The following is a 20390-nucleotide window of genomic DNA, read 5'->3' on the forward strand; positions in this document are numbered from 1 at the left end:
TCACGTGCTGCTTTAGCTTGGGCTGCTATAGCAAAATACCATAGACTAGGTGGTTTAAATGTTTGTGGCTTAAACAACGAACATTTGTTTCTCACGTTTCTGGAGGCTAAGAAGTCCAAGATCAAGGTGCCAACAGCTTCTGTGTCTGGTAAGGGTCTTCTTCCTGGTCTGCAGACAGCCGCCTTCTTGCTGTATCCTCACACGGTAGAGAGATCTTATGTCTCTTGCTTTTTTTTTTTTTCCATCATGAGGGCTCCACCCTCATAACCTTATCTATCCCAAATTATCTCTCAAAGCCCCCACTTCCTAACGTCATCACAGTGGGGATTAGGGCTTCGAATATGAATTTATTCATATAAATATGAATTTTTAGGAAGACATACACATTCAGTCCATAGCCTGTGCATTGAGTTTTCCTTGTGTCCCTAAGCCCTTCCTAGGTATGATGAGAGAGAATGAAAACAAACAAACAAAAATCCTGTAAAATAAGTTAAATAAGCCTAAGACACCAAGTTGTTGACTTTCTCTTGGGTTCCCATGGGGGAGAAGTCAGCCCAACCTTCCTGGGTTTCGAAAGTCCCCAGTGGGTACAGCCTGGTCTAGTCACGTAGCCATCGATGCCGGTCACCTCTGGAAGTGAGGACCACACTGTCCAACCAAGCCCCCAGGACAGCCTCAGTCTCTGCGACAAAATAAACTCAACCTAACCTCTCCAAGTCCCTTCAAAGGCAGGACACAGCTATTCCCTCTGAATCAAGTCATAAGTTATTTGTGCGAGCCAGCGCTATGCTTCTTTCCAATTTTAATGGAATTATAGACAGTTTGTCTTTTCTTTCCAGTTGTTTTAACAATTGCTCTCCATCGAGTTTGGGACTGCTTGTACACACTGCTATATGTAAAATAGATAACCAACAAGGACCTACTGTATAGCACAGGGAACTCAGCTCAGTACTCCGTAATAACCTAAACAGGAAAAGAATTTGAAACAGAATAGATATATGTATATGTATAACCGAATCACTTGGCTGTACCCCTGAAACTAACACAACATTGTTAATCAACTATATTCCAATATAAAATAAAAATTTAAAAAAAAAGCATTTCAGAGGTTTACTATTCCACTAAAGATCACTAGCTATTAGTAAATAAAACTAGTATTAAACTTAAAAAAAAATTGCTCTCCATCAACAACCTCAAGAGAGTCTTTCAAAGAAGAACATTCACTGTAGTCCCAGCACCCTCCCACTCGGGGCTCCTCCCCCTAAACTCCCTGGGGCTATTAGTCCTTGACTCTTCCAAGTAACCCGTTTATCCTCTGGCCTCAGAATTGAAACAAGGGGGCTCAGGGAGTGCCGGAGCCAGCCTGTGTGGGAGAGTTGGTGGGGAAGGGGTGGAGCAGCTCCTGGCTGGGCTGCCAGACCTCATCTTGTCCTTGTTGTGGGGATGGTGGGCAGAATGCCATCTCAGGGGCTCCTGACCTAGGGAAGGACGGCTTCCTCACGGCTGCACATCTTTAGAGTCAGGGCCCGTTTGGGAATTGGTCCCTGGGGCTTGACTGAGTGCTGAGTTGCGTCACCCTTGGAGGTGGGCTATCTAAGTGCAGGGCTGGCTGAGTGTGGTAGAGCTGGAAGGAGTTTGGAAGACCACCCGGGTTGTCAGAGCTCCCTGCCCCTCGCCTTTGGCATGGTCAGTCACTGAACCAGAAACCAGGATGTTGGATTCCAACCCAGTGGAGTAGAGTGGTTAAGAGTGTGGGTTCTTGAACCATGCAGCCTGGGTTTGGATCCTAGCGTTGTCATTTTCTTGCTGTGTCATCTTGAGCAAATTACTACTAAACTTTTTTGCACCTTGGTTTCCCCACTTTGTGGACTTGCTGTGAGAATTAAACTGGTTAATTCATCTAAAGTATTTTTAAAAGGCCTGGTATGTGAAAGTACTGAATACATGTCAGCTGTATCACTGAGCTGTGCTAGGAGGTTGTGGTGGGTACTTGGCATGTCTTGGGGCCTCCCCTTTCTCCATCAGAGCAATGGGAAGAATCACAAAGTCCTTCCCTTATCTCTCTACACTTTGGACTCAAGATGCCTGAGATGGGTAACGGCTCCCATCGGTGTGGGATGGAAATAGAACACTAGTTACCCATCTGGTTGTCTCCCAAATGTCCATCTGCAAACTGGGAATGGCAGTCCAGTGCACACCCAGTGAATCTCAGGACTAAGGGCCAGTGGATGTTTCTGGACAGCTGCCCTCTTTGAATATCTGGGCCCCAAGCTAGAGCCTGGGAGGCAGGTCCTCCTGGGTTCAACTAGCCTTCGTCATCCTTGCTCAGGACATGAAAGGCTGGTCTGCATGAACACAATTTGTGGTGGTCTCCCGGCCAACAGTCCCATGCCACTCCCAAAACTTGTGGGCACTGCAGTCCCTGGGGCCTGGTCGCAATCCTGGAGCAGGGCACACCCCACCCCCGCCCCGGCAGTGCCCTAGAGCAGCAGCTGGGCGAACTTGGGAGGCCACTGCACTGGGAGTCTGTGGGCCTTGGGGTACACATGGGACGCTTAGAATTCAGTGGGACTGACAGCCACAAAACTGCTCATAAAAAAAATACGTAATCACCTGTGGCTGGGGTCACAGAGGAAAAGCCCAGGGTACGATGAGAAGCTAGAACGAGGCATTGAACTTGGGTCCCTCTGGGTCCTGGAAGACCTTCAGAAGCTTAAAGCCAAGGCTGGGGCGGGAGCCCTGGGGAGAGAGAACTGTGTATTCTGCTTCCGTCACTGAACCTTGCAACACGGTCTTCCCCTCACATCCTTAAAAACTCGTGGTAAATTTTTTTTTTTGCAAAATTTTTAACATGCTGTGTTTTCCTAACCAATCCTTCGATCCCTTTTAGACAATTCAGTTGTCTCCTTGTCTCCAGTTTTGTTTTTGTTTGTTAACGATTAGAAGCCACGTGGCTGCAGGCTTTTTGTCTAACAAGGCAGCCACTCAGGGCGCCCCGGCGGCACCATCTCTCTTAATCCTCATGGCAAGCCCGCAACGTGGATGCTAGTTGCTCCCGTTTTACAGGAGGGCCACCGAGGCTCAGAGAGGTCAATGATTTGCCTGAGTCACACAGTTAGAAAGGGGTTCCGCTAGCAAAAAGAATCGAGAACTTTCCAATTCCGACGCGTGGACACTAACCGCTGTGTAGTGTGGTATTCTGGATCGTTTCTTTAGGATAGGTTCCCAGAAGTGGAATTACCGGATCAAAAGGGGCTGGTTTGTACTTTTTTGTTTTTAAGGCTGTTGACACACGTGCTCACAAACACTTTTGCACTGATACTAAGGAGAGAAAGATGAGCTTCTGGCCGATGCTGCCTGCCACGCTTCCCACACTGGTTCTTTTGGTGGGTTCCTCCCCCCACAGTTCTGTAGCCCTGCTCCACCGTGCCTCCCCCTCTATACAGCATCTCTGCATCCACCGTCCGCTGGGTGAGCATCTACTATGCGCCTACGTGTTCCTCGACACACCTGGTGGAGCCAGGGCCAAGGGTGCCCTCAGTGGCAGCTGATGTCTATCTCACCCCCATGTGGGTGTGTGGCCAGGCCGGCATTCCACAGCCCCTACAGGGACCTGAAACTCTCCCTGCCACACTTGCTCTGACACTGGGCCGGCCAGCTGGGGCCTTGGCTGGGAGAACGCCCCCCTTTCCTTCAGTGTCTGTGCCTCCTCCCTCCCTGTGTCTCTCACCTTCCAAAAGCTACGGGGAAATCCCATGGGCCTGGGTGACCCAGGAAGGGGATGAGTGGCCCATTTTCTCAGGCTCCTGGCAAGGTGGCTCTGCAGTGCTTTCATTTTCCCCATTCTCTGTCTCCTTCACTTCATCTTCCCCTGGCATCTTCCTCTTGATGCCCTAGCCAGCGTCCTGCCCCACTCTGCTTGGGACCAGCCTAAAAAAGCTGCCACCTTCCTTGGGGGGGCTGGGTAGCTCTCCCAACTTCTTTCTCCTCCCAGTCAGAAACCCGCCCCTCCCTCCCTTGTCCCTCTTGCTCCATAACTTTCCAGAATGTGAAGCTCAACCCAAGATGGTTTTCTGGGCACACAGGAGAATTCCAAGTGGTAAATGAACTGAGCATTAAATAACACTGAACAAAGAGGTAAAAAAGGTATTTAATTATTTTATTTTCAATGCTCTGTCATCCTCAGAGATCATCTGCTCTCCTCAAAGAGTCTCTATTTGATGATGACATGTCTTTCAATATTTCTAGCTTGGCTTTATTTCTAGTATACTTATTTTTACAATTCCCTTGTATTTTAGGCAAGCAATACAAAAAGCCCATTTATCTTGTTATCTTTTCTAGTTTTTCTGCCTATGTACCTCTGTACCTAATCTTTTTTTTTTTTTAAAGGAATTCCTTTATTTTTATTATTTATTTATTTATTTATTTATTTTTGGCTGTGTTGGGTCTTCGTTTCTGTGCAAGGGCTTTCTCTAGTTGTGGCAAGCGGGGGCCGCTCTTCATTGTGGTGCGCGGGTCTCTCACTATCGCGGCCTCTCTTGTTGCGGAGCACAGGCTCCAGACGCGCAGGCTCAGTAATTGTGGCTCACGAGCCTAGTTGCTCAGCGGCATGTGGGATCCTCCCAGACCAGGGCTCGAACCCGTGTCCCCTGCACTGGCAGGCAGATTCCCAACCACTGAGCCACCAAGGAAGCCCTGTACCTAATCTTATGTAGATGGAATCTATATAAAATTATGTATAATCATCTGTATATGTGATTTTTCTTAGTACAACCTTTCATCTCTTTCTTTCACCACTTGTTTCTTCTCTCTCTCCCGCCTCTCTTCTCCCATGAGTCTTGGTGGCATGACTCACCCCCAGGACCAGCAACATAATTTGCAGGGCCCAGTGCGGTATGAAAATGCAGGACCCTTTGTTCTAAAATTACTAAGAATTTCAAGATGGAGACGGTAGAGCATTAAACCAAGTCCAGGACACTTAAGTGCAGGTCACACGGCCACGGAGCTGGCCCTGCTCTGTCCTTCCCTTGAAGCCCTCCTTTTTTTGGGGGGGTTGCCTTTTTCTGGCTTGCAGGATATTTGTTCCCCGACCAGGGATTGAACTCGCCCCCTTGGCATTGAAAGCGCAAAGTCCTAACCACTGGACCGCCAGGGAATTCCCACCCACCTTTCTAATTTACCCATTTTCGTAACTTGGTCTGTGTTCTTCCATACTTTCCTCCATGTTCACATAATCATACCAGTTCGTAAGAGTGGTTTTTTGGCCATTGTTTTACAAAAGTTGTATCATATTATATTTTCTTCTTTGTATCTCGCTTCCTTACTCAACAGAGCGTGGAAATCCCTCCAACTTATGAAATACTTATTATAAATAAATACTTATGAAATAGGTATAAGCCTATTTCATTCTTTATAAAGGCTGCATAAGATGCCATGCTGTAAATAGACCATATTTATACTGCAACTTTCCCAACAGATGGGCATTCACTCTTTCCAATTGTTTGCTGTTCAAAAAACTGCAATGTATACTTTTACATTCGGGCATCTTTGCGTCGTAAAGCAAATTCACAGGATAGGGTAAAGGCTCCTTTTCAAATAAATTTGTTGCAGCAAAAACGAGAATTAAATTTATAGAAAAGTGTGAAGCACAGAGCCAGGCAAAGGCAGTAACAAGGTCTGGGAAGTGCCGATCCTGCGCTGGGTTCTCTGTGAACCGAGGCCTGGATGGAAGGAGGCTGAGAGGTAACTTCTGTTCCTGCGCACAGAAGTCAAAACACAAAAGCCAGTCTCCCTTGTTGGGATAGGGGACAGGAAAATGCCTCTGACACAGAAAACAAACCCTTGAGTATATCTGGTATTAATAAACTGCCTCGGTGATGGCTGCCCTTGGAGCTGGCGGCCCCTGCTCACTCTTTCATTCATTCAGTCAATCAGCAAACACTGTGTTGGGCGCTCTGGGGTATGGGGCTGACCCGGCCTTTGGCTCTGCCCTCCAGGGTTTTCTGATCTGGCAGAAAACATGTGTGCCTTTATGCATGAGAAATAGTTTCTCAGACCAGAGACAGGTATACAGAGGCACGCAGAGACCCCCCCGCCCCCCAGACACATAGGCAGTCACAACAACATACACACTCACATATACACGCAGAGACATACACATAATGGTACACACACTGTCACAGCCACATACACACACACACCCCACAATCACACACACACGCACCGCAGCCAGCACCCCAGTCCCTCCAGCCCCCTCCCCACCCCAGCACAGGGAGAAATAATAACAACTGCACAGGAGCACTGGGACCATTGCTGTGGGAACCGGGGTTCTGAAATCCTAGCTTGGGAGCATTTGAATCCTCGCTCTGACTATGACATTAGCTGCAGAGTTTGTGCTCTGAATTCTGAATCATTTCCCATTCAGGGGGTGCGGCTGGGCAGCCAACCGGGGAGTCGGTGAGGACAGGCAATTAAAGGCTTGATTACTTCTGAGTGAGGGAGTAGCCCAGTTGGATGCTTGTAGGAGAGCTGTGTCTGCAGGGGTGTGTGTGTGTGTGTGTGTGTGTACGCTCATCTAGATGTGAGTCCATGGAATATTCTCAGGTGAGGCTGAGAATGTATAGCAGTCATGCCTGAATCTTCAGCCCCTGCAGCAGTCAAGCCAGGTCAGGCTAGGCTGTGATAATAAGTACATCTCAAAATCTTCATGGCTTAACACTAGAAAGGCTCACTTCTTGCACAAAATTCAAGGTGGGTCAACGTCCCCCTCCACCTTGTCTTTGCATCGGGAACCCAGGGCCTCTAATTTGGCCACAACAGAGCAGGAAGAGATGGAAGAGGCTCACTGCCTCCTACCTACTTTGGTCCAGCAGTGGGCACACGTCCTTCTGCCTAGACGTCAATGGCCCCAACCTAAGGGCAGGAGAACCCAGAAGTGTAGAGGAGCTCCTTTATGAACACTACGGTCCCAGCCATATCCCTCCTTTTATGTTTCTGCCAACCGAAATATCCCTGCCCGGCATGGATCCAATTCCTCGGAGACAGTTCAAATCCTGGCTCTGCCACTTGCTAGCTGGGTGGCTTCAGGCCATGTATCAGCCAGGGTCCCAACAGGAAACAGGTGGCACGCTCAAAATAGGAGTTTGAAAGGGTCTTATTTAGAAAAGGACTATTTAGAAAGGCTAATGCAGTAACCGGGAACTCGGAGCAGCTGAGCTGTCATCACCCTGAGCCTGAGGAGACAGGACCACAGAGTGGTCATTGAGACCCGGAAGGAGAAAGTCAAGGAGAAGTGACCCCGTGGAGAGGACCAGTGACCTTCAGATGAGGGACACAACCTGCCCAAGGGATCCCACTGGGAGGGAACCAGGAGGATAAACACCACGACTTCACGCTCTTCCTTCCCTCCTCTCTCTGCTGGGGCTCCCCATTGGCTGAGCCCAACAGAAGCCCAAGTGCCCTGGAAGATGCTGATTTAGTCGAAACAGGTCAGCCTCCCAGGGCAAAGTGGACAGAGTCTCTGGAGGGACGAATGGACACAATCTGGCACAGTCAATTGATTAGTATTCTCTGGGCCTCCCTTTCCTGATGTCTAAAAAGTGGATGCTAATACCTACCTCACCTTGTTGTTGAAGGAAAATGGAATAACATATGCAAAGACCTGGCATATAATCGGTCCTCAGCCAATGTTAGTTTCTTAGTGTCTGAAAGTACTTCATAGTCCAATGGTTCCCAGCTCAGGATGCTCCAATTACCCTAAAGTCTGGTATGAATTTCTCAGACAAATTTTCCAAACCAGAAAGGTTTTTCCTGATAGTAACTCCCATTTTTGAGCTTCTGTATGTGAAGTATTTTACAGGTATTGCCTCCTTTTAGACTCACTAAACTTTTGTAAGTGTTATTGCCAACAAACTGGGACTGTGGCCGAGAGCAGTTAGTATCCCCTCCATGATCACTCAACCAGTAAGTGGGTCTGGCCCCAAAGCCACAGTTATTCCTCTCTGTTCTCCTCTGATTTCTGAGGATGCGTGCACGATTAGTAGATGAAGTGCAGGATGCTGCAACTCCAAAGCTTGAGAATTTCCCTACCCCGAAAGGAGGTAAGTGCACCCAAGGTCAAGGACCCTGTCCTACCAGAGGTCCCATGTAGCCACAGAAGGCTCCAGAAAGTGCCCCCTACCCTTCAAGGCACCTGTGTGCCCTCCAGGCCTGAGCTCACTCACCCACCACGGCTGTTCCTGGTTAATTTCAGGTCACCCAAGTCCAGCCCCATCTGGCCAGCCCAACACCACCAGTGAAGAGAGCCAGCTCTCGGAGCCAGGTGAGGAAACAATCTTGCGGGGCTCACAGTCAGCTTTCTGAGACCAAGTAGGTGGTCTGTTGGGGTGATGGGAAAGGGAAGTGGGTTTTTATGGTACCAGGGAGGCTCCCTGACTTCAGACAACACTTCTCCTTCCTGACGCAATGCCTGAGGCTCCACCACTAGATTCTCTTTGAGGTCTTAGCGCCACCATCTTTGGGAGGCCACTGATCAAAGGTCAGGCACATGTGGGCAAGGTATTCAGCGGGCATTTAAAGGGGATTTGTTGAGAACAAGCTAAAGGACACTTGGTAGGAGTGGTGGGGTTCCATCAGATGGGTCCTCAATGAACTCAACAGATATTTAAGGACCTACTCTGTGCAAAGTTGTGTGCAACCCTGGGCAAAAACAGGAGGTGATTCCCCAAGGAAGGGCTCTGGGGAAGGGGGAACCACCATCCACTGAGGCCGCCCATCTTCAACCCCATCACCAACCGCATGTCCATCCTCCAAGGTTCCGGTGTCACAATGGCAGCCTCCATGGTAGTACCCTCAGAATAGCGGAGGGGCCTGGGAGGGGAAGCATGGCACCCACAGTAGCGGGGGAGAGGGCCTCTCAACCCAGAACCCTGCCCTCCTTTCACACAAGGGTGACTCTGGAGACAGAGGCAAGAAAGAAGAGTTTGTGGGGACTGGACACCCCAGGGCTAACCCATCCTAACCTCCAGTCACCTTCGGCCCTACCTTCTCCTGTCTCTAAGGAGGAACAAAAGGTCAGGGGATGAGGCAGCCCAGCCCCATTTTGCAGACTGGAAGGCTGAGGCTCAGAGCGGGTAGGGTATGGTCCAAGGTCACGCAACAGATCAGTGGTTGGACCCTTGGCAGCTGTCCGCCTCCACCTCCATCCCTGAGGTCGGCAGAATCCGAATCAGCCGAGGCTCAGCTAGGGTCTGGCCCTTCCAGGGGAGCGACTCCAGGTCCGCCTGATGAACGGTAGCAGCCGCTGCAACGGGACGGTGGAGGTCTGGTTCCGGCAGTCCTGGGAGCCCGCATGCGGGGGACTCTGGGACCTCCGCGCCTCCGAGGCCGTGTGCCGCTCGCTGGGCTGCGGCCGGGCGGAGCCGCTGGAACAGCCCGCCCTGCCGACCCCGGCGCTGCCGCCTGGTGCAGCCGCGGGAAACGCCAGCTGGGCCCCGAATACCACGTGGGCCCTGGCGCCCACCGTCCAGTGCAGCGGCCCCGAATGGCAGCTCTGCAAGGTGGTGGAGCACGCGTGCAGCAGCGACGAGAGGCCGGTCCAGGTCACCTGTGCAGGTACGAGCGGACCAACCCGCTCCCGCCGCCGGGCTCCTCCCTGTCCTACCTCCCAGTTCTTCGGCCACTGCCCCCGCCTCCTGTCCCCAGCCCTGGCCACTGGACCCAAGTCTCGCCCTCCAGACTTCTACCCCGACCCACCACCGACGCGAATACAATTGGTTCCCTCACCGGAGGGCTGCAGCGCCTCTACCCCTGGTACAGAAATATGCCAGGTTCCCAGGATCTCTTAGCACTGCCGCCCCCCAGCCCCGAGACCTGCTCTTCAGGCCCGCCCACCCGGTCTCTTGCCCCACCCACTAGTCTGTCGCTCAGCCTACCCCTCCCGCCGCCCTGAGACGATTCCTCAGCACCGCCCACCAGGTTACTAGCCCCTCCCAAAAGGCTCCCAGCCCCTCCCACTAGGTATCCAGCACCGCCCCTGGGTCCCCAGTCTTGACCAGTTCCCCACCTCCGCCCCACCCCAGGTCCACAGCCCAGACAGGCAGTGTTCCCCAGTCTTGCCCACTAGGTTACCCGCCCCTCTCACTGGGTCCACAGCCCCAGGCACAACAATCCTCCCCCCAACTTCCCTTCCTCTCCCTCCTTCCTCACATCCACAAACCCCTTCTCCTATCCCCAGAAAACCTCGATTTGAAATTGGTGGGTGGTGGCAGCCCGTGCGAGGGCCGCGTGGAGATGCTGGAGCACGGACAGTGGGGTTCGGTGTGTGACGACACGTGGGACCTGGACGATGCCCACGTGGTGTGCCGGCAACTGAGCTGCGGCTGGGCGGTCCAGGCCCTGCCCGGCTTGCACTTTGCCCCTGGCCATGGACGCATCCACCGGGACCAAGTGAACTGTTCCGGGTCGGAGACCTACCTGTGGGACTGCCTGGGGCTGCCGGGAAACGGCTACTGTGGCCACAAGGAGGACGCCGGCGTGGTGTGCTCAGGTCAGTGGGCGATGCTGAACCACGGTTATCCAGCACTTACTGTAGGCCTGCTGGGCGCCAGGCCTGCAGTTAGTGCTGGAGAGATGGTCCCTGCCCATGGGAGGTCATAGTCCAAGAGGGAAGATGAGACCCAGACAAACATAATCCAGGAGAGAGGGTGGCAAATGCCTTAAGAAAGGAAGCCAGGTGGAGTTAAGAGACAGCAGGCAATCCAGAGCTGGAGGGCTAAGCCTGCCCACCTCCTGGAGTAGGTGACATTAGAGGTGAGGCTTTTTCTGAGCGGGAGTTTGTCACCTGGTTCAGAAGAGCAAGAGGAGATGGAGGCTGGGAGGCGCTGTGGAGGCTGTCGGCAGCCCAGATGAGGACGGGAAGTTCTGGAGCCAGTGCTCCTCTTTATGTGCCCAAGAATGTGGAGGGAGGCAGGTCTCGTCCAATGTACATTCTGATTCAGTAGGTCTGAGGCAGGGCTTGAAATTCCGCATTTCTAACAAGATCCCAGGTGATACGGAAGCTGCTGGTCCAAGGACCACATTTGAGCAGCCAGGATGTAGACAGCAGCAGGGTCAGCTGGAGCAGGTGGGGCAGATGAGAGGAGGGATGCAGAGGCAGGAGGGAGAGTACACAAGATCTGGAGACCGATTGGCTCTGGGGAGTTTGCATTTGTGGGTTGGGGCTGGTGGGGGTTTCGGCCCAAAGGATCCTGACCTGACTCTGACCCCCCCCCACCCCCTGCAGAGCACCAGTCCTGGCGCCTGACCGGGGGCGCTGACCCCTGCGAGGGGCAGGTGGAGGTATACTTCCGAGGGGTCTGGAGCACAGTGTGTGACAGTACGTGGTACGAACCAGAGGCCAAGGTGCTCTGCCGGGACTTGGGCTGTGGGACTCTGGCCCGGGTGCCCAAGGGGCTGCCACACTCCCTGTCTGGCAAGATGTACTACTCATGCGAGGGAGGGGAGCCCACGCTCTCCGAGTGCTTCTGGCGGTTCAATAACTCCAACCTCTGCAGCCAATCACAGGCAGCCAGGGTCCTCTGCTCAGGTATCCCTCCTCCCCCCAACCCCACTCCCCCCCACCCCCAGATTTGGACCAGGAATTGCAACTGAATCCACAGCCTAAGAACTTATAGCCCAAGGACTACAGCTTGGGCTAGATCAGGAATGGCAAATACTGGCATAAGAGGGACCATTGCCCTTCCCATGCCCAGGCAGACATTACTGATTAATCAGGGCATTCTTTTCCCCAGATCCTTGACTCAGTCGCAGAATCATGAATCCAATCTTTATTAAGGCATTATTACATGCGAAGCAGTGTTCCCTATTGACTGGAGCCGGCTCAGGAGATAAAACCAATTTGCCATCCCAGGGCTGGTGATCATCATAGAAATAACATTAGGAGACACTAATAATATTAGCCACAGTGTCTGGAGCCCTAATCAGGTGCCAGGCATTGCTGGGCACTCAGTATATATTTCAGCAGAGCCTCCCATCTGCTCTATGAATTGGGTTTCACGAAGTCTAAGATGGCATTGATGATAAGGCACACTGTTATTATTTTATGTACCATAAAGGACAAAAATGCTGCCAAAATAAACTCTTGAAGTGCCATCAGTTGTAACGATACATGTCATCACCCCGATTTCTGAGGTGTTAAAATGTGAAAAAGCAAGAGCGTTAAACAAACACAGCGTTAGCATCTCTATGGAGTTCAGACACCAGGCTATGAATTCCAGCTCTGCCAATTACCAGCTGGGAGGCTTCGTCTTGTGAATATGTGGATGCTGATACCAGGCACTCCACAGGGTAGCCGGGAAGTCAGATAATATCCACCAAGGGACGTTGTAAGCCCCATCCCTTACCAGTCAAATGATCATGATAATAACGAGACTGTCAGATTCCCACCTCCTGAGGCAGGTGTGAAGACCAAATCCAATACTAGATGGAAAAGGGAAATACTTGTGTTCTATAGCAGATTATACAGAAGGAAGGGCTAATTCTTTCATTCGCCCTTTATTTAAACCAAAAAAACCTTCCTGGCATTTAATCCATGAGATCCTCCTTATTGTGGGGTGTGGGAAAGACTCAGCCGTGGGCCCCGGTGGGAACACACCCCCAGTTGCAGGCCACTTGTCTGTCTTGTCCAGTTTCTAGCACAAGGCCTGGCCACAGTAGGTGCTCGGGCACATGTGCTGAGTGAATGAACAGTGCTTTCTGACAGGTGCCCGGAGCCTGCTCAATCTGTCCGCTTCTGAAATCCCTGCAAGTGGTCAGCCGGTCACTGTGGGTGAGTGTCCCTGGGGATGCAGTTTCTCAGAGGCTCAGGTGCATGCGTGTGTGTGTGTGTGTGCGTGTGTATGTGTGTGTGTCTGTGTGTGTGTCTGAGGGAGGGGTCTGACAGTTTGTCCCCCATCCCCTCCCTCCAGACAGTGAACTTGACTCCCCCCACCATCCCCGGGGCTCTCTGGATGCTTCGTGCTCCTCTCACCTCGCCCGCCTCTATCATGTCAGCTCCACAGCTCCCTGAATCCTGATATTTCTTAGGCAGGAGTTCTCTCCCCCCTCTCTGTGAGATCCTGTAGGGCAGAGGATAGAGCTGTAGAGAACTGGAGCTGATCCGACACCAGCCAGGGGGTTGGGGACGCCGAGGGCAACAGCCAGTGTGTTTATAATGTTCTGGGCACCGGCCAGTGCTTTATAGTCATTATTTCCCAACCCTTTAATCTTCCCGGCAGCCCCCTGGGGGAGGTCTTCCCACAACCCTTACACAGAGGCAGAAGCTCGGGCTCAGAGGGTGAGGTGATGGCCAGCAGTGTCGGCTGGAATTTGCCTTCAAGGCTCTGAACTCTGAATCCACACTTGGTCTGTCCTCCACTTGTGTGTAGCCAACTCCTGGGGCGCAGCCCCCAGCTGTGCCTCTTGCTAGCTGTATAATGTTGGGCAATTCTTAACCTCTCTGAGCCTCAGATCCCTTGACTATAAAACGAGGATGATAATCCTAGTACTTCTCTCCTAGCATTGTTGTGAGTCTCCGGTAAATTAATTTTTATAAAGTACTTACAACAGGGCTTAGTACATAGTAAGCCCAGTCTGGGCCTCAGTTATTCTTATTTATTGATTATTTAGTCCAGGCAGGGAGCCCCGTGGTAGCCCCGAGATAACCACAGGGGCTGGCCCGGATTCACAGGCTTACCCCTTCCCCTGGCTCCTGGCTCCCTCTCTCAGACCCTCTCCAGAGGTGGGTGGGCGGCTTGGGGAGGGGACAGAGGGGCACCAAGTCCTGCCAGAGAACCTGGCAATGGCTGAGGGCACGGAGAGGGAATGAAACGCTGGGGACTGTGCAGGCTGGAGGGCGAGCTCCTGCCAGGACCCACACACCCTCGCACACTCTCAGTTGCTGAGGTCAGGGTGGGAGCCACGCCGCCCTCAGAAGAGCAGACCGCTTATGGAGAGCCGGTCTCCAAGGAGTACACTCCAGCCCTTGGTTCTGCAGCCCCTCCCTCGGCCCCTGACCCTCTTGGCCCACACTCACAGGTCTCCCCATAGCCCCCCACAGTCCAGTCTCTCCCTTGCACCTGCTTGCTGCTGCTAAATCCAGTTCCTACCCCAGCCCAGTCTGCCCCATTTGCAAACAGAAAGGGAGAGGGGAGAAAATTAGGACTGGGGGGGCGGGTGCAGTAATCTCCCAGGGGGAGCAGACACTGCCACCAGCCAGGGGGTCTGGGTGATCTCATCCCTGCAACCTCCTGCGTTACTGTCACTACCCTTCCTCCAGCTCTGTGGCCTGCGCACCCCAGGCTTTCTGCACTGAGCAGGAGATGGTTCGTGTCTCTGGGATGATGAGGGTTAGGGCCTCATTGCAGCCTCCATCCATTCTCTGCTTTGGGTTCTTTTCAGCAGGGGTGAGGCCAAGAGGGAGGGGAAGGCAAGAGGTCACACCAGGGCTGCAGAGCTGGGAGGTCTGGAATCATGGCCCTCACCCCCGCCCTCAGGGTGCATGTCTGGTAAGAAGGACTCATCTGGGGCAAGGAAAGGAGATCTCACTCTCCTGATGGTCTGTTCCCTGCCAGCAGATGCTCAGAGCCACCTTCTCTGGGGATCCAGCCTTGGTCTTCCCTGTAGAGAATCAGGTGCCCCTTGGAGGGCCGCATGCCTGTCTATACCTTCATCACAGCAGGAAACTCTGAATTGGACTGAGTCGGCTTGTCGATCTTCCCACTAGACAGAGACCCTCAAGGCCTGTGACACTGCCGTCACATTTGTCTCCCCAGGTCTAGTGCCTGGCACACAATGGGTGCTCAATAATTGTTGAGCAGAGACAGATCTCCTGGCTTCGTGGCCAGGGGAAAGTTTCATTCAGTCAATTATTCTTTCAATATGCATTTCTCAGGCACCTACTATATACCAGGCACCTAAAAGCAGACGGGAAAATTCAAAAAAAAGAAGGGAGGAGGGGGACACGTCCAAAAGGGAAGTGGGTCAGATGCAGAGAAGAAGGAGAGGTGAGAATGGCAAGGAGAAGTCATTGCCCCTTCCTTTTTCTCCCTGATTTGGGGTTCTTGCTTCCAGAATCTTCTGTGACGGTGAAAATGAAGGACTGGGAATCTCGAGAGCTAATGCTCCTCATCCTTTGCATCGTTCTGGGAATTCTCCTTCTTGTCTCACTCAGTTTCATAGCCATCATCCTCTTGAGAATTAAAGGAAAATACGGTAGGTGCAGAGTCCCAGGAGCCACGGGAAAGGCCCAGGTATGAAAAGAAGCAGACCTGAGGCACAGTCCTCCCAGGGGTACATGAGCCATGGGGAACCCCAACAGGAATGGCAGCGATCCAGCAATGGCCCCAAGAAGCACCTCCTGATGGGAAGGATTTTCCCAGCATGCCCCCCAGAAGTTGTCCACAGGAGGACCAGATTGTGTGTGTGTGTGTGTGTGTGTGTGTGTGTGTGTGTGTGTGTGTGTGTTTGAGGGCGTTTGGGGATGGGGGAGGTGAGGAGGGAGGTGTCCCCATGAGAGCAGAACCAGGAAGACTGGAAGGTGCCAAAAATGACTTGTAGAATCTCTGCCTCCCCTTCCTCAGCCCTCCCCGCTATGGTGAACCACCAGCACCTACCCACCACCACCCCAGCGGGGACCACAAGCTATCAAGAGGTTCCCATCACCATCGCCAAAGAAGAAAGTAGGATGTCACCCACCCTGGGGGTGAGGAGGGCGGGGGAGGACAAGAAGGGGATATTTTTCGGAGGGTCAGTACTGCGTAGGTCAAAGCAGTGCCCCAGCTGGAGATGAGACCTGGGCCAGCCCACGAGTGGCTGTGGGACCTTGAGCAGGTTCAGCCTCAGTCTGGGCCTTGATAGGCCGGTGACTTTCCAGTGCACTCACTCTAGAACTCTAAGCTTTTGAATTCTGGACCAAAACAGGCCCAGGACATTTTGGACCTTGGTTCTCAAAGGAAAGCTCTGTTCTGCTAATTGGCCAGTAGGTTTGTAACACCATTGCCTCTTCCAATGGTCTGCCCAATCAGCCTCCCTGCAAAGCCCCATCAAGATTTTCCTGGAACATAATTTTATTTCATATTTTCCGAGTCAAAAAAAATGGGATCAGTCATCCATCTTTAATGATACATCCATGCATTACCTCTTGAGAGTCTTGGGAAGAAGTTCGAGTTTAATCATACTGCATTATGAATATATTAAATCGCCTTTATTTGAAAGAGTTCAGTGACACAAAAACCAATACAGAACTCAGCCGTATGTTATAAAGATTCTTAGCACGCAGGATATCCATATATTTGAGAAGAGAATATGAACCCAGACCTAGCACAAGAGTAGGCACAGAGCAGCCACTCACTGAATATTATGGTCTAGAGGTTAAGAGCCACATTGCCTGCTTCTCTAGGCAATATGAGAATCTCTCTGTGCCTCAGTTTCCCCAGCTATAAAATGGGGACACTCACCTAACTACCTCACAGGGTTATTATGAGCATTAACTGAGATAATATTTATAAATGTTGGAATAGTGCCTGGCATGCAGGGACTACTATGTGTTTGTTAAGTAAATAAGTGTTATTTAGCTCCCCGTGTTTGAAATGGATGCGGGGGAGCTTGGAAAACCCAGGCCCGACGGTCTTGTACAAGACGGGCTGCCTGGCACACTCCCTGCCCCTCTGTCTCCGGTCCCCGCTGTCCACGCTCTCTGCCGCCTCCCTCTGCAGCTTTCTGCCCCCTGCCTTGCCATGCTCCCCACTCTGTTCTCTCCCCAGTTCCCAAGCTGCCCATCCAGGTCCAGGCTCCGCCCCCTGAAGACACGAACTCCAGCTCCGACTCAGACTATGAGCACTATGACTTCAGCAGCCAGCCTCCTGTGGCCCTGACCACCTTCTACAGTGAGTGCCTGGGCCCGGACTCCCAAGGGCCCACCTGCCCGCACCAGGGAGAGGGCCCAGCTGGCTGGGAGACCTGCACTAGTTTGCCCCCTCGGTGACCCCTGCATGAGGAGAATGGCATCTCCCTCGCTGTGACCGCTGGACTGACTCTCAATGGTCCTGCACTGAAGTTTTCAAAGTGCTTTGTGACCCTGGAGACATCTCAAGCCATTTCCCCTTGGACCACCTTCTCTCCCGTGCCTGTCTGTGGCCGTGCAGGTCTCAAGACCAGTCCCTCGACACTCACCTAACTGTGGCTGCGTCTGTGTGTGATACGAGGCACTCCAGTTCAGATGGCTTCTCGCGTGCTCTCACCCCTTCTGCGTCCCATCCTGCCCCGTCAATCTCACCTCCTCGCCCACCTCCACCATGAGCCCAGCTCGCACTTCTCATCCGGCTTCTCCAGCTCTGCTCTCTGCCTGTTGGGGATATAGAAGGAGGAAAGCCAGTGCTCAGGCAGGGCCCACGCGAGGCCGGGAGGTCAGACGAGAGCAGAGACTCTCACATCTACTGTGAAATCCCTTGGGAGCTCATTGAAACTTCCTGAGCCCCACCCGGGACCTCCTTTATAAGCTAGGATGAGCGTTTGGCTGTGTGTGACACAGACTCCAAATGACATCATCCGGAGAAGTTGGAGGGGGCCCGGGCTCCTTTCTTGCTACTCTGCAGTCCCTAAGACGTTGCCCGGTCCACATGGTCCAGAGTGGCACACCACCATGTCTGCATTCTAGGCCTTCAGAAGGGGGAAGGTGAGGCGTGCCCTACCCTGTATGGCAGGACGCCAGGGATGCCCACACGGCTCCCATGCACTTTCCACCCATCAGAACTTAAACCCAGCAGCTGCAAGAGAGGCGGGGAGATGAAGCCTCTGTCCTGGGCAGCTGTGTGTCCAGATAAAGCCCAGAGGTCTCCTAGTACCGGGGGCGGGGCAGTAGGATGGATACTGGGGACAGCAGCCATCTTTGCCCCACCTGCTGAACCAGGGCCCCTGGGGGGCAGTGTGGATGATTCCACTCTGCGGGGCCATGGTCCAGAATTTGGGAGCCACAGAGATGAGTGTCCTTAGAACCTGAGATTCTGAGTCCAGGCATGTAAAATGCAAGACCGGGGGTCCAAAGTCCTGTGACACTGAGACTAAAAGTCAGTAGTAACACATTCAAAAAGCTGACTCCCAGATTCCAGACACTCAAGTTCTTAAGATGCTGTGAATCTGCACTGCTCTGATTCTGAAACAGAGGTACCGCAGAGCCCAGGATACAAAGATTCCAGCCCCTCAGCTTCACTCTGGGAAGGCTCCTCAGGGGCAACATCTGGCCTTTTCCTGCCCTGAGCTGCCCAAGCAGAAGAACTCCCCGTATTCCCTTAAGTGGCAGGAGGGACAGCTGGGGCTGGGGAGGTACAGGGCACTGGGGTTTCTGGCCAGAAGCAGCCTGTCCCCAGGCTGGTTTCAGATTGAGGCTCGGGGTCTGCCTGCACTAGGACTTGAGCCTGGGATCTGATGAAAAAGACTAAGCCATCAGGGTTGTCCTCCTGCCCTGTTCAGCCTCCCGAATCCCACAGAGCACCAGCCTCTGCTCCGGGCTCCCCAGACAAGGAGGTGGAGCCTATCCGCCTCCTTCCTCACCGCCATCTCTGCTTGTAGATTCCCAACGGCACCGCTTCACGGATGAAGAGGTCCAGCAGAACAGGTTCCAGATGCCCCCCTTGGAGGAAGGTGAGTCAGGCTGGGGAGGGACGTGGAGGGTGGTGATTGGGGTGCCAGCCCCGCCTCCCGACTTAGCAGGTCACTCGCCTTGAGAAGCATCAGCGCAACCTCCCTCAACAGGTCCTTCCTGACTTTAACAATTCCCATTGGCAGTAAGTTCTTTCTCAAGTTTAACCTAAAGCCCTCTTGCTGCACTGCATCTTCTTTATCATGATTCTCTCTTTCAGGCCCAGGACTCGAAGAGGTGCATGCCTCCCAGGTCCCACCTGCCAACCCTGAACACTGCATTGCAGAACCCCGCTCCACGGGCCCTCCGCACCACCCAAGGAGCAAGAGTGGCTCCAGCACATCTTCAGGGGAGGAGTACTGTAACAGCCCCAGCAGCAGGCTACCTCCGTGGAACTCTCAAGTGTTTTCTTCAGAGAGGAACCCCCTGCTGGGGCAGCCCCTGAACTTGGAGCTGGCTGGCTCCCAGGCGGCTTTTCCAGGTAAGGTGGGCCCAGGAGGATTGTGTGCCTTCTCCAGCCTCCCATCCTATAGCCGACCTGGCCAGAGGAAGCGTAAAGCTGGGAGCCCTGAGCCAGTCTGAGTTCAGGACTCTAGTCCCAGCTCGGCGGCCACGTGCTGTGTGACCTTGGATAAGTCTCCTCCCCTCTCTGGGCCTTCATTTCCTCAGTTGTCAAGCTAAGGACCTGACTCTACTGAGTCTTGAGGGCCTCCCAGCTCTGGCACTTCGTGAACTAGCCTGGCAGAGGGTGACTGGCTCTGGGGGTTTCCAGCAGGGCCCTCGGCTGATGACAGCTCCAGCACCTCCTCCGGAGAGTGGTACCAGAACTTCCAGCCGCCGCCCCAGCTCCCATCTGCAGAGCAGTTTGGATGTCCAGGTGCCAGGGGCAGTGGAGGGGGTTCTGGGAGGGGTCACAGAGAGGGACTGGAGGGTGGATGTATGGGGTAGCTCTGGATACATTGGCCCACGGGGGAAAAAAGAGAAGTAACGGGATTTTTTAAAGCAAACAAGAATATGGGCGGTAGGGAAAATGGATGTAGGTGGGGCAGAGAAAGATTCAAAGAGAACGCCTTGAGAGGAAGTGAGCTCCCCATTAGTGGAGGCATTCAAGCAGAAGCAGCCAGATGGCCCCTTGGGGGAGACGGTGGCAGCAGAGGGGCTCCCGGCACTCGCGGACTATAGCCCTGAACCACACAGAAAAGGCTATGCCTTCAGAACTGACATTCTAGTGAAGGAGGTAGCCATGAACAAGATTATAAGGTGGTCTCGCACAGCATCCCGGGGGAGAGGAACGTGGACCCAGACCTGCTCAGCTCTGTCCCTGCTCAGCAGGCGCAATGACGGGGCCTCTCACTGACCTGAGTCTCCCGGCCGCACAGGGTCCCTCACTCCCCAGCCTGACTTCTCCTCCAATGAAGACTATGATGACATTGGAGCAGCCTAGCCTGGGCCCGGCTCGGCTCTGTGCGCTCCCTGTCTCCGGACTCCGGCTCTGCCTGCTCCCCCTGCCCTCCCCTCCATGCCCCAGGAGCTGAGAGTCCTCCCCTGGAGATGTGAAAGGAACCTCCACACCTAGGATGGCCCAGCCTCCATCCATCAACAGAACCTGCCAGCACAGCCCTCCCCCAGCCCCAGACAGCAGCCCCAAGGAAGAGGTGCTGCCTCTGAAAGGGGCCGAGCTCTCTGCCTCAGGGGTGAACAGGCAGAGTCTAGGCCA

At 53.2% G+C, this 20390-nt stretch overlaps 1 protein-coding gene across 1 annotated transcript in view; it reads left to right on the forward strand.

The window, feature by feature from the left end:
- CD6 (CD6 molecule) overlaps window positions 1–20117 on the forward strand; it is a 40642-nt gene extending 20525 nt beyond the window's left edge. Inside the window, exons 2-13 of the mRNA XM_068555578.1 lie at window positions 8252–8320; window positions 9262–9612; window positions 10235–10546; window positions 11282–11584; window positions 12761–12826; window positions 15109–15249; window positions 15618–15716; window positions 16800–16922; window positions 18604–18675; window positions 18894–19154; window positions 19446–19550; window positions 20053–20117. Of these exons, the coding sequence (XP_068411679.1) occupies window positions 8252–8320; window positions 9262–9612; window positions 10235–10546; window positions 11282–11584; window positions 12761–12826; window positions 15109–15249; window positions 15618–15716; window positions 16800–16922; window positions 18604–18675; window positions 18894–19154; window positions 19446–19550; window positions 20053–20117 (1967 nt within the window). The remainder of the gene's footprint in view (window positions 1–8251; window positions 8321–9261; window positions 9613–10234; window positions 10547–11281; window positions 11585–12760; window positions 12827–15108; window positions 15250–15617; window positions 15717–16799; window positions 16923–18603; window positions 18676–18893; window positions 19155–19445; window positions 19551–20052) is intronic.
- The last annotated feature ends 273 nt before the right edge of the window (window positions 20118–20390 follow it).

Source organism: Eschrichtius robustus, chromosome 11 (genome assembly GCF_028021215.1).
Source record: "Eschrichtius robustus isolate mEscRob2 chromosome 11, mEscRob2.pri, whole genome shotgun sequence".
NCBI lineage: Eukaryota > Metazoa > Chordata > Mammalia > Artiodactyla > Eschrichtiidae > Eschrichtius > Eschrichtius robustus.